General features: G+C 34.5%; 1 protein-coding gene across 1 annotated transcript; it reads left to right on the top strand.

Annotated features, from left to right (window-relative positions):
- Positions 1–334: 334 nt before the first annotated feature.
- LOC133824007 (protein ALP1-like) lies at positions 335–1516 on the top strand. The gene is made up of 3 exons (XM_062256868.1): positions 335–591; positions 711–942; positions 1038–1516. Exons 1-3 carry the CDS (start codon positions 424–426, stop codon positions 1514–1516), a joined length of 879 nt encoding a protein of 292 aa, XP_062112852.1. The 5' UTR covers positions 335–423.
- Positions 1517–13693: the final 12177 nt, after the last annotated feature.

Raw genomic sequence — 13693 nt, 5'->3', positions numbered from 1 at the left:
AATGTTGATTTTCTAGGTTGACATGCTAGATTGCTCTTCTGTATGGCATTAGGCATTGGGCAATGTGCAATGGCCAAAGTTGAAGTGTTTTGTTTGACTATTGCCTCATTAGAGACCTTTCCTTTATCATATGATTGTGTAGGCAATGACAGGGCTGATCTCAAGGAGTGGGGTTATAAGCTAATAAGAAATAAATAGGATTTATTGATTATAATATTTGTGTTTGGTGTCTTATATTGGCTATGCTCTAAGATAATTTATGGTATGGAATATTGCTAGATTTGAAATATGGCCATTGAGATCACAGATGTTGATGATGCATGTACTTGTTTAAAACAAAAGGAATACATTAAGGACACACGAGAGATTAAAGTTGAAGAAGCAGTTGCCATTTTCCTTATAATTGTTGGTCAAAATGTGGGAATGAGACTTATAGCTGACCGATTTCAACATTCGCTTGAAACTATTGATAGGCACTTCCATTTAACATTAAAGGCAATATGTAAATTAGGACAGGATATCATTCGACCAACTCAATCTTCGTTACCTTCTCATATTGTCAACTCCTCAAAATACTACCCATGGTTTCAGGTACTTAATATACATCCAATGTATTATAACTTTATATATAAATTATATTTTCACATATTTTTAGTTTACATTTTTCTTCGATAAATGTTTATAATGGTTTTGGATTTTTGTACTATCAGAATTGCATTGGTGCCATTGATGGAACACATGTGAGTGCATGTGTCCCTACAGATAAGCAAGTCAGTTACAGAGGCCGAAAAAACGTGGTAACACAAAATGTCTTGTGTGCTTGTAACTTTGAAATGTTCTTTACTTTTGTATCTGCTAGTTGGGAGGGCACCGCAAATGATTCCAGGGTGTTTATAGATGCAATTACACAACCTAAATATAAGTTTCCATTGCCTAAAGAAGGTATTGAAAGCCTAGGATTGAATCATTATTTTATAATTTATGTGATGGTGCATATAGAAAACTAACTTTTCTTTTTGACATGTTTTATTATGTAGGTGAATACTATGTTTTGGATTCTGGGTTTCCATGCACAAAAGGTTTTCTCCCACCATATCGTGGTGAAAGATATCATTTGCAAGAATACAATAATGGACGTAATCGACCACGTGGTATGAAAGAACTATTCAATTATAGGCATTCTTCTCTTAGGAATGTCATTGAACGGTGCTTTGGTGTACTAAAAGCACGTTTTCCTATATTGAAGATGATGCCACCTTACAAATTGAGTAGACAACCTTTGATAGTTATTGCTTGCTGCACTCTTCATAATTTTATTCGTCAATGCACAGAGTATGATCATATGTTTAGAGAATGGGAAGAGAAAGAACTTGAGAGTGAAGACAACTTAGAGGAAGCAAACACTAGTGTGTCAAGATGTGAAGTCAATTTATCTGATGAATCTGCTGCAGCAATGGCAAGATGTCAAGATCGTATTGCTCAAGCTATGTGGACAGCTTATAATAATATAAATTAGTCAACTATATTTTATTACTATAAAATAATTTTAGTATTCAAATTGTGTTTATGGGGACATATTGTAGATTAATGGTGATTTTCTATATACTTTAGATTATATATTTTATTTAAAATTTAAAAAATTTCATATTTTTTAAGCATTATAATATTTTATTGATATTTTACTTGTAAAAATTATTTAGATATTTTTTAGATTCTATATTTTTTCAAACAATATGATATATTGTTAATTTATATGAAAATTAGCAATATTATAACTAAGTTAGATTAAATATGTATGTGACATATTGCATTTTTATTAAAAAAAAATCATAATAATAAGTATTAAAATAATTATTGTAAAAAAAATATGTTTTCTAAAAACTGCTTGTTTTTTTATCATCCAAATATGTTTTTGGTTTTTTGGTTTTTGAAAACTGTTTTTAGAAAACAATAGCCAAACACCATTATATTTTGAAAACTACAAAAACTGTTTTCTATTCTCATTTTTTAAAACACAATTTTGAAAACATAAAACAATGCCAAACACCCTCTTAAGTTTTAATAGTTCCTCTTTCCCGTCATCCAATCCTGGCTCTATCCCTGGGTGTCAAGCTTGTTGGTTGGCGCTCTTCTTGAGTGGTCAACCCATATTGTGGTTAGACAATGAGTGAAAGAAAGAATGAAAAGAAAGAGAAATACGGGAAAATACTAAGTTTGCGGTATATGATGTTCGGTATATTTGTAGTTAATTTTTTTTTTGAGCAAATTTGTAGTAAAATTTTGGTTAGTTATATTTATAAAAAAAAATTAAAAATCCATGCTAAATTTAATTATTTCCTTTTGGAGAAAAAAAATCATCTGTAATTTTCCTATCTTACGTTTTTCTATTACTAGGTAGAAGTTGCTTAATTTTAAATTTGTAAACATTATCTATAATTTTTAATAAAAACGGGTTTATTTTATATATATATATATATATAATAGAATGAATTATAATTCTATAGTATATATAATATTTATATTAATAATCTCTACTTATATGACATATAAACATAATGTTAACATACATATATATTTACATGGCTACATGACAAATATATAAAGGGAAATTTTACACTATATGCATCATAACATATTTAAATTTTTTAACATGCCATCATAAAAATTCTCCCCATAACGTGCCCCCTCCCATATTTTGGACAAAAATACCCTCCTCACTCAAATTTAACACTTCACACATTTTTCTTTCTATCTCTTTCTATCATCCATCATTTACAGCCATTTTTTCACAGCTCGGATCTGGAACGGATTGGAAGTTTCTTGGCATTTTTTAAGAGAAAAAATCATGGGTAAGTATCATTTCATTAATCTACTTGTGAATATTAAATGTCATAGTTAGATATTAGATTCGAACTGTTCCGCAGTTGAGTTTGGATTTTTTTCTGCAATTTTTGAACTGTTCTTCGAATCTGGGATTATGTGGGAGTGTTTAACGCCCAAAATGTGACTACACTAAGCGGTAGTTGTAGTAAGATCGGGCGGTCGATCCACAAGGAGGTAACCTAAAATTAAAAGGTTAGTAGAAAACAGCACAAAAAGTTAGTAACAAGAAGTAAATAAAATTGTAAATGGAAAGATGTTTGAGATTTTGGTATTGTATTTTGATAAAGTGATGAAATGAAATAAGTGAAATAAAGGTAAGATGTAATCAAGAGTTTGAGAAAATGAAAGGTTTCAAGAATCATCCATATGCTTGTTTAGTTACTTGGTTACTTGATTTACAAAAATACACAAGTAAATAGTTCACATCCCAACATTTACTTGGAAAATCTAACATAAAAGTCCATAGTTTTTCTAACAAAAGTTCATTTGAGTTATAAAGTTCTTTACTTTAAAAGCACAATGTTAATCTTATGAAAAATCTAAAAATGACAAAATACCCAAGGGCAATAATGCAATAGAAGATTAGACATAAAATTATGTATCAATATTACTTTTACTAATTAGAAGCACATAGAAAGAGCATGACTAATCCTATATACTATTAGCATAAGTAAATAAAGATAGCAAAATAAAGATAGAGATGAAAGAACATAAATAACTCAAATATATTACATTAAGAACATAGTAAATCAAAGTAGCAAAATAACATCACTTGCATATGGAATCATCCCTAACCTTCCTAGGAAGATTAGGCCATTATGCTCATGATTCTCACAAAATTCTAAGAAGAAAATATGAGAAGAAAGTGAGTGGAAATTTTGCTATAGTTTCTCTACTCTAAAAATTACATACCAAATGTGAAGAGAGTGTCCCTATTTATAGATGGAGAAAAGGACTAAAAAGAAATTAAACAACAAAATGGGGTTTACAAAATAAATCTGAAATATTAATAATAAGATATGATTTTGAAAAATCAAATCTTATTATTAATATTACCCTAGCTATTTTTGTGTATAGTCAAAATGCTCCTTTTCTAAAATACCACAAAAACATGAGCTTTAAAGCTCAAAATGGCAATTTTACAAACCCAATACCCACAAAATATGGCTGAAGACACAAGAGGGTTTTGACCCACTTTCAGCCAATGAGGGGGTGCCACGTAGGCAGGCTGTTGGAAGATGTCATTGGGTCACGGGCCTATGTTGTGGCTGGGAGAGTTGGGCTTGCACGTGACTGGGATGGCTGAAAAGAGGAGCTAGGCTCTTTGGGCGGATTGGGCCGTTGGACCTGGAGGGAAACAAGGTTGCATGCATTAGAATTGCTAATTGATGGAGGCTGAAGGATATGCATATATGTGCATATGAGTTTTGGAGGATTAATGGCCACGTGGGGAGCTTGCTGAAGAAATGAAGCAAGGACTAACAAAAGGTCAAAGCTGGGTCAAAGGTGAGTCAAAGATGGCTGCTGGGACGCGTGGCATGCAAGGGGCGCGACAAGTGGCGCGCTGGAGAGAAGGGAAAGCTGCAGGCCTATGGTGCTTTGGGCCGAATTTCTGGGCTTCAATTTTTGCAAAAATACCAACTTTTCCTCCATTCTTCAACTTTATTTATTTCTTTCTTCTTTGTGACAAAATGCATATTTAATTCCTACAAAATAACAATAAATTAAATCATAATTAAATATTTTCATTTATAAAATAAATCATATTAATTCAATGAAAATATTAATTAAACTTAATTTATTTTGGCTATTAAAATAAATAAATAATGCAATTTTCACCACTAATCAGGGAGCCATTCCAAAATCGATGGTACATCGATGCCATTTCGATGCTGAGGTGAACATCTAATTTAGATGTTATTTTCGATGTAATATCGATGGTATATCGATGTTGAATCGATGCCAGATATGTTGATTTGGTTCAGCGTCGATATGGCATCGATGTGGCATTGATATACCATCGAAATGGAATCGCATACAGATGGCAACCATTAGCATTGATGATACATCGATGGCATTTCGATGGTACATCGATGCCATTTCGATGGTACATCGATGGAATGTCGATGCTGAGGCGAACATCTAATTTAGATGTTATTTTCGATGTAATATCGATGTTGAATCGATGCCATATATGTTTATTTGGTTCAGCATCGATATGGCATTGATGTGGCATCGATATTACATCGAAATGGAATCGCGTACAGATGGCAACCATCAGCATCAATTATGCATCGAAATGTCATCGATGTTGAACTGCAATACAGATTTTCATAGGCATCGATTCATCATCGATTACACTTTATTTTTATAATTTTCTTATGTTTTTTTTTTTGTTGTAAATTTGCAGGTTCCAGAGTTAATATAATTGTTTCTTACAACGGTGTTTGGGAACAGAAAGCAGAAAAATGGAATTTCAAAGCTGGTTTGCACACTATAATACATGTACCAATTGATGTTGGTTACATAGAATTATTGGAGAAGTTGTATTCAAAGTTGAAAGTGGATAGGTCATTGTTTGACTTAAAGTTGGAAGTGTCGTTTACATGCAATGATTTTAGCGTAGATCCCATTGAAATCACAGATGATGAAGGAGTTAGTGCTCTTATTCTTTAAAATTTGAAGTTTTTAAAACATCGGGTTCCTTTATGCGTTAGTTCGATTGCAAAGAACATTGCTCTTATTGATCCATCTCGTAGAGCGAGTGTTAATATGGAAAATCATAATCAATCTTGCATGGCTATTCCACAAACAGCTCCTGGGCCAAGTGTATGCATGGAAGGTCCTAGTCATAATGAAACTTTTTTCCCCCAACAAATCTCCCGCATGATGATGGGTATGAGTATGAGCCTATGTCAATGACGATCTAGTTGCCCATGTTGGTGATGATGATGAAAGGGTTGAGGGGTGCAGTAGTTCTGATGATAACTCAGAGGATCGGTTTTCGATGCTACATGTGGTTCAAGTAGATAATTTAAATGTACGACCATTGCCAAGACATCAAGAAAGCCAAGGACGAAGGACTGCTGGCTACATTCGTCGAATTTATTCGCTTTACACTACAGTCCTGGTTATGTGATAGGAGAGAAACTAGCGAGAAGATGTAGAGTCCAAGAACTTTACTTAGCTAGTTAGATAGTAGTATTATAGTATTTATAGTATTATCTTTGTAACTGTGGATTTTTGGTTCAGACCGGGAATTATTTGGACACTCATAGTAGTACTTATAGATTTTCTAAGTTTAACCTATAGTTTAAGAATATTAATTTTAACCTAAGGTTTGATTATATGACTGATATTAAGGATAATATTTATTATACTATAAGGTTTAGATGAGGACCAATAGGATTTTAAGCACATGTTATGAATGGGTGATTAAGGATTAAGTATTTTGAGGATTTAATTTAATAAGGAGTAAAGTTTGAATGCTATAAGGTCAGTCAGCAGCTTTGAATACGTTGAGGGCTTAGTCAAGGTTGTTTACTCCATTCAAACTTAGCTAAAAATGTGTAATTTTGTGTTTAATTAATCAGCGTGTGCCGATATATCGCAGCTATAGGGGGCGATATATCGCAGCACGTAGATACGGAAAACACGAGACAATGCACGACAACCTCGGGCATACTGGCCCAGGCGATATATCGCCTATAGGGGGCGATATATCGCCTCCTTCAGTATGTTTTGAAAGTTTTTGAATTCTTTTTCCATTCAGCCATTCAATCTCTTGATAAGTCCAGCATCTTTTTGAACGAGTCTTCAGCCTCTGCTAAACGATTATTCAAATTATTTTCACCTAAAAAGCTATTATTTTTATTCAAGTAAAATCAAGATCCTTTCATTCCTAAACTCTATAAATAGGACCTAGTACCCAGCCATTATTCATCTTTTGCTCTAAGTTCAGAGGCTGCAAGTACTAAGTGAGTGTGAGAGTGTAAACACCTGGTTTGGGGAAACCATAAGCTTGATCCTCATAAGCTTATCAAATACTTTGGGAAGTAAGGTTCTATAGTATTTCGGTTTGTGGTGTAGATTGGTCTTACAAGTCTTTAAGGTAACCCAAAACTCTAGTTCATTGGTTTTATGTTATTTTCTTTCTCATAGCCTTCTACTCAGTCTTCTAACCTCATTCTTATTTTGGTTAGGAAATCTAAGTTCTTGAGCACATAAGTTTCAGTAAGTATGTTTCTCAATGGTTTAGTCTTCCCATTCCTTTTCATCTCTTTTTCTTCATTAGACTCACTCTTTTTCATAATGGTTATTAGGAGTGTTCCAAAGTCCCAACGCTGTCCACATATCCCGGTAACTTTGGTAAGGAAAATAGGATAGAAATGCATATGTTATATGTTCTATATGTTATCTTATGTTTCTTATGTTATGATAAGTGTTATGATATGTATGTTGTAGGCTTGGGCATATGACCCATATGACTAACAAGACCCCAAATAGATTATGGGCATATGACCTACTTAGCTAGTAGGACCCCACTAATCTCATGGGCATATGACTTGTTTAGTCTATGGGACCCCAAGTAATAATGGCCATTATAGTATGTGTATGTAATAAGTGTTATGATATGTCTTTATGTTTATTATGAAATTTATGTTATGAACTATATGTTAGATTTTCCTTGCTGGGCATTAGGCTCATTCCTTTTGTTTATATGTGCAGGAAAATAGATGTAGTGGCGGTAAGATTCGTGGATGCTTGGAGATTGTGTATCGGTGATGAACGGATTCAAGGAGTCGAGAGTTCGATTTCGAGGATGTAGTCGTTTATTTATGGTCTTTATATGTATTTTCCGCACTTACTATGTAATCCCTTTATTTTATAAATCATGTTATGTTTTGTTTTTAAGACAATGGGATCCCATATCCTTCTTGCTATTTTTGTAAGTAACTCTTATTTTTACGAGTTACCTAATAAAATTATGGTATTTTCGCAATGTAAGCTTTATTAAGGATTTGTATGCATAGTTTCATTAATGGTCCAAAAGTCTAGAGTAGTTGGGTCATTACAGAAGACAACTACAACTCTTGTACTGACCTATGATAAAAATTTGGTGGATATGGCTGAGAAAGCTCGATTCTTGATTCCTTATGCAATAGGGAGGCATGAGTTCCATGTGTTAGATGGTGAGCTGAATGGTGAAGTCGACCTCCTAAATAAGACATGCACATGTGGCGTGTTTCAGATTATTGGTATCCCATGTGCTCATGCACTATCTGGGTCCCTTAAGCGAGGGGTGAACTTTTATTCGTTGTGTTCAGATTACTATAAAATTGAGACATGGATTTCCTCTTACACATAATCTATATATCCTACTGGTAATGAGGAAGAGTGGATTGTTCCACATGACATTATGACAATAAAAGTGAGAACACCTGCGCAGAAAAACTCGGTTGGTCATCCAAAGAAGAAACAAGGTAGGCCTAAGACGAAACGCCATCCTTCCAATGGAGATAAATTGGTTGTACAATGCAAGTGCAGCACTTGTGGAGATCTAGGCCATAATAGGGCAACTTGTAAAGTTCGTGTTTGAAATTTATGGCATCAATGTTAAACTTTTTATTTGGGTACTAATGATCTTTGTCAATCTTTTTATTTGTGTATTAATGGACTTTGTTACTCTTTTTGTTTGTGTATTAATGGACTTTGTTACTCGAAATGACATTTTTTATATACAAAACTAAGGAGAAATATATTATTGTGTGTCATTGAAATCAAAATAAATGTTCTAACATCAAGGGTACACATTCTCATAAAAATTGTCGATGCATAATTTATCCCTAAAGTACTGAATGTTGTCCTCGATGGCATATGATAAGGGAATGTCTCCAAGAATAAACTCCAAGTGTTTGATGGCGAATATGCCGCAATCTCTGCTGAAACCAAGAAATCTTGATTGTGAGTGTATTGAAAATTAAAGGAGAACAGTGTTGTGAAAATTTGAATTTAGTACGTCTACCTGGTTCTAGACTGTGGGACAATATCAGTGGACATGCACCGCCAATCAAAGTTTGGAACGGTGATCTTCGGTCTAGCTATTTTCAACTTGGGGTGTCCTTTAAACATACCAGAAGCGTTGAGTAAAGTTGGAAGCATCCTAGTCCAAGGCTCAATCAACTCAGACAACTTATTATGGCTAAAGTTTGAATGATCTGAGTCAAATACAGTGATCATCCAATCAGCGAAATTTACTTCGCAAAGGACCCAATGCCGATTTTCCAAGCACCAGTGGAAGTAGACCTCGTTGCAATCACCCTAAGGCTTCTTGTATTTTTTGGCATCTCCTTTCAAGAAATTAAGAATGTCAGAGTCCCATTGGTAAGTCCTACCATTTTTCTTGAATTCCTCATATCTAGCAGGAATATATTGTGCAAATGATGAATCAAGTACGGTGGCTTTCACGGGGTACGTCTTCGGCAACTCAAAAAGACGTCTCCGTATAAGATAATTCACAGCGTCGAGATGCTGCAAATAAATATAGTAACGTTAAGGAAGAGTGGATTGTTAAAATGCGATAAATGTTCTAACAAACATAAGAGACTTACAGTTTCTGCCAACCATTCTTTTGCCACCTTCAACTTCAAGAACCAAACAGGGGTCCCATCACAACATTCCAACTTCCTCGATCTGCTGTTGTCAATCTCACCGAGTACCCATCGATTAAAAGTTGTCAACATATCTTGATCCAACACCTTTAAAGGAAGGATCGTAGCTGGATCCTTGAACTTTGGTTTCTTGGCTGCCGGAGTATAGTCCTCGTACCTTACTGGTCTTTGTCTAATGCGCTTACCTGTAAAGGAGCAATTAGTATCTAATCTCTTTTAAACAGGTAAAAACTCATGGATTAGTCGTACCTAAGACCGTCTGCACTGGCTGAGAAGGTGTGGCTTCTCCAACAGAAGGCTCGTAACATGTGGGGAGAATGTCGTACTCGACATCCTCTGTTGGAGTAGGTGCAGGAGTAGGTATACCACCTAGTATTGCCAGCTTCTCTAATATGACTTCTTGATTTTTAAGGACGATACCTAGAGTGGCCTTAACCTCGTCCACTGCACCTGATAGTCTGGCCATCTCACCCAACACCTCCTCATAAGCCCCAGGAGCAGGTGCAGAAGTAGGTTCTGTACTAGTATATGGAGCAGTCTCTGTCGGGGCATCCTCCACAAATATGCCAGCCTCCACGGCTATCTCAGCCACCGCAGCAGCCTCTGCCTCAGGATCATAAGGTCTTCCATCCTCTAGTGCAGGCTAGATCATATTCTGGAGCATCGCATACCTAGGAGCATCCCCCTCTGTCCTCTGATATATGGCATCGAAGAAGTCTCGCTCATTTGGTCGAGGCCTTAGGATAGAAATGCATGACAACTGTAATGGAAACAAAACAATCAAATTAGAAATGACATAAGTTGATTAGTATAATTCAAAAGTTCGTGAATTATTTAAATTTAATATAACTTACATGTCTCCTCGTAAGTACATCCTTCAAATGCAAATGCTTCAGCTGGCCTATGCTCTCCCACTGTAGCATCCTAGGGATCTTGAATCCACAGGGCTTGGCGTGTTCCTTCTGTAAATCAAGAATCGTCTCGTATGCCCAATATTGCAAGGCTGGTGGATACCCCTTGCAAGTGTACTTTGCCTCCACCTTAACACCCTTAGAAGACTCCACCTCAGTGATCTTCTTCGCCTTCTTACCTAGTATTGTAGCATCAATTGCTTTCATATCTCTATTGAATTGCTTCACAGTTGTATCGAATGAAAGGGATCCCCACAGATACTTCTCAAAATAATCTAAATCCTCAACCATTGACAATGAATCTCGCCAAATAGCATTGTCGTTCTCAACGCCCAATAGTATCCCCTCCACTCCACAAAGTAAACTAAACCGAGCTTGTACAAATCATCAGGTACATCGCACATACTAAAAGCTCGTTCCAACATACTAAACCAAATGTCTTTCTCGGGTTCCACACTGAAATATGTATCAACTAGGCGGGAGGAAGTAATGTGAGGTTGAATGTCAACGGCAAGTGGTGGACAAGAGCAGTTCAGGCCGGTGATAATGGCAAACTCGTGCACCCCAAACTTACATAAGTTTGGGCCCATCAAGAAGTGCACCTCATCGCCACGCGGAGACTTGACCTTCTGCAAAAGCAGTGTGTGCACCAATGCCCCAGAGAACGAAAAGGGAGGGGCTGTGAAGAATGGTCCAAAAACAGACTCATTCACCCTCCCCAACAATCCATGCTCCTCAAATCTTTTCTTCAATTTTGTTAACCTCCCAGAACCCCTATAGGTCATACGACCGACATAATGATCCTCTATAGGGATCTCAAGCGGTGGGATACGTTTGGGTGGCATCTGCAAAATATCCAAAAAAAAAAAAAAAGAATTAGTTGAATATACAAAAAATACTCAATCTGTTGTTGTCATCGAAATACTATCGATATACCATCGAAATAGCATCGATGGAGCATGGAATCAATGCTATATATGTTGATTTGGTTCAGCATCAATATGGCATCGATATACCATCGAAATGGAATCGCGTACAGATGGAAACCATCAGCATCGATGATACATCGATGGCATTTCGATGGTACATCGATGGAATGTCGATGCTGAGGCGAACATCTAATTTAGATGATATTTTCGATGTAATATCGATGTTGAATCGATGCCATATATGTTGATTTGGTTCAGCAACGATATGGCATCGATGTGGCATCGATATACCATCGATTGCGCATCGATTATGCATCAGCATTGATTATGCATCGAAATGTCATCGATGTGGCATCGATATACCATCAATTATGCAAGCATTGACATGACATCAATATACCATCGATTGCGCATCGATGGACTATCGCCTTTATTTACTGGTCCATCAAAATACTATCGATGGAGCATCGATTGCGCATCGATGAACAACTTTTCAATATTTTAAAAATCTGCACATGCACTGTATGTCATCGAATTACCATCGATGAAGCATCGAAATGGCATCGATGTGGAATCGAATGAACATCGACCCACAAGAATTTTGCAGAATTTAAACATAATCTTCCAAAATGATGCACATAGAATCAAACCCATTTTAAGCTATATTTTTGCAAAATAAAGATTAACAATCAAACCCATTTCATCGATTTATACATTACGATTCAAATTTTTTTTATAAAAAAAACCACATGACAACTGTCTTACCTTACCGTGGCCGACGATGGAGAAGAAGGTGGCGATGGCGGCTGTGAAGAGAGAGAGAGAGCTTCGCCTGAGAGAGATGGTGAGGATGTGAGCTCAGTTGAGAGAAAATAATGAGAGAGTTTGGCTGGGAAGAGAGAATGTGAGGGGTCTACTCAGTTAATGGTAGGGGTGTTTTTGTCTAAAAATTTAAAAATGGCATATGTTTGGGAGAGTATGTTATGTTGGCATTTTAAAAAAATTAAGTATGTTATTGAACATACAGTGTAAAATTTCCCTATATAAAATACAATAATATTTACAAAGAAATTAATAATAGAAATAAAATAAGAATATAAAAAGTCATAGTGCAGACAGTAATATACATGCATCAACTATTTTTAGTTTCTAATGTATGTTACAATGTCCTTTGGTGAATTTAATAAAGAAAAAAAAACTTCAATCATTTGATAAAAAACAAACTACCATACAAATTTATAAGATAAAAAAATGATGTATATCTTTATTATTTTTAAATAAATATGATTTAATTATTTAAACTATCATGAAATATCTTAAAAATATCTTTTTTTAATTAATTTATTCATTTATTTTTGTTTAAGTTTATATTTGTTATAACTTTTTAATTTTGTAGTGACAACAAAAGATTATATACTATATATTTAATATAATATTAAGTTTAGGTTTAATTAAATTTTATTTAAGTTATAAAATATATAATTTTATTATTTTTAAATAATTATTATTGTAAAATATTTCAAAAATATCTTATCATAATTTATTTATTTAATTTTATTTAAATTTAAGTCATGTTTACAATTTACAATTAAATATAAAAATATTCCATTAAATATAAAAATATTCTGTTTAAAAAAACAGTTAAAACTAATAATTTCTTGGGCTTTTTTTAATAATACATATATATATATATAAAAGTTTTAGTGCATTTATACGGTATCTAAAAAATATATTCATTTATATATAGTTTTAAGTGTTTTGTGCAAAAATACGATTTGCAACCAATCTCTCTACCATTCAGCAAAAAAAAAAATATATAGTCTCTCTCTTTCTTCTCTTCCAGCGATAGCAAACCGGAAGGAATACCGATTGCTGGGTCGGAAGGAATTCCCGTCATTGTTGGTGGCTGGGTCGCTGGGTTCCCATCATTATTAATGGCTGGGTTGCTGGGTTCCATTGTTGGTCTGGTTTGGGTATTGATTTTTGGGTTAACATTAGATATTTGATTTGGCATTTTTTGGGGTTTTCTTATTCTGGTTTTCCCAATTTCAGATACACACTTTTGATTTCTTTAATTTCTATTTAATTTCTTTTAGTAAACAACCATTGATCTATTATCATTGTTTTGGCAATTTCATTTTATATTTTTGTTAGTTTAGGTGTATGCCCACTACTCTCAATAGTTTTCCATCAATACTATACAAATATATTTTTTGGGCTTACGGTTGTTTCTCTATTTTTTATATATTTTTTTGATTGATTTGGTTGAATCTGAATGAGTTACTGTAAATGCTTAGGT

The sequence above is a fragment of the Humulus lupulus genome, chromosome 3 (genome assembly GCF_963169125.1).
Source record: "Humulus lupulus chromosome 3, drHumLupu1.1, whole genome shotgun sequence".
Lineage (NCBI taxonomy): Eukaryota > Viridiplantae > Streptophyta > Magnoliopsida > Rosales > Cannabaceae > Humulus > Humulus lupulus.
This window is presented reverse-complemented; position numbering and strand designations above follow the sequence as displayed.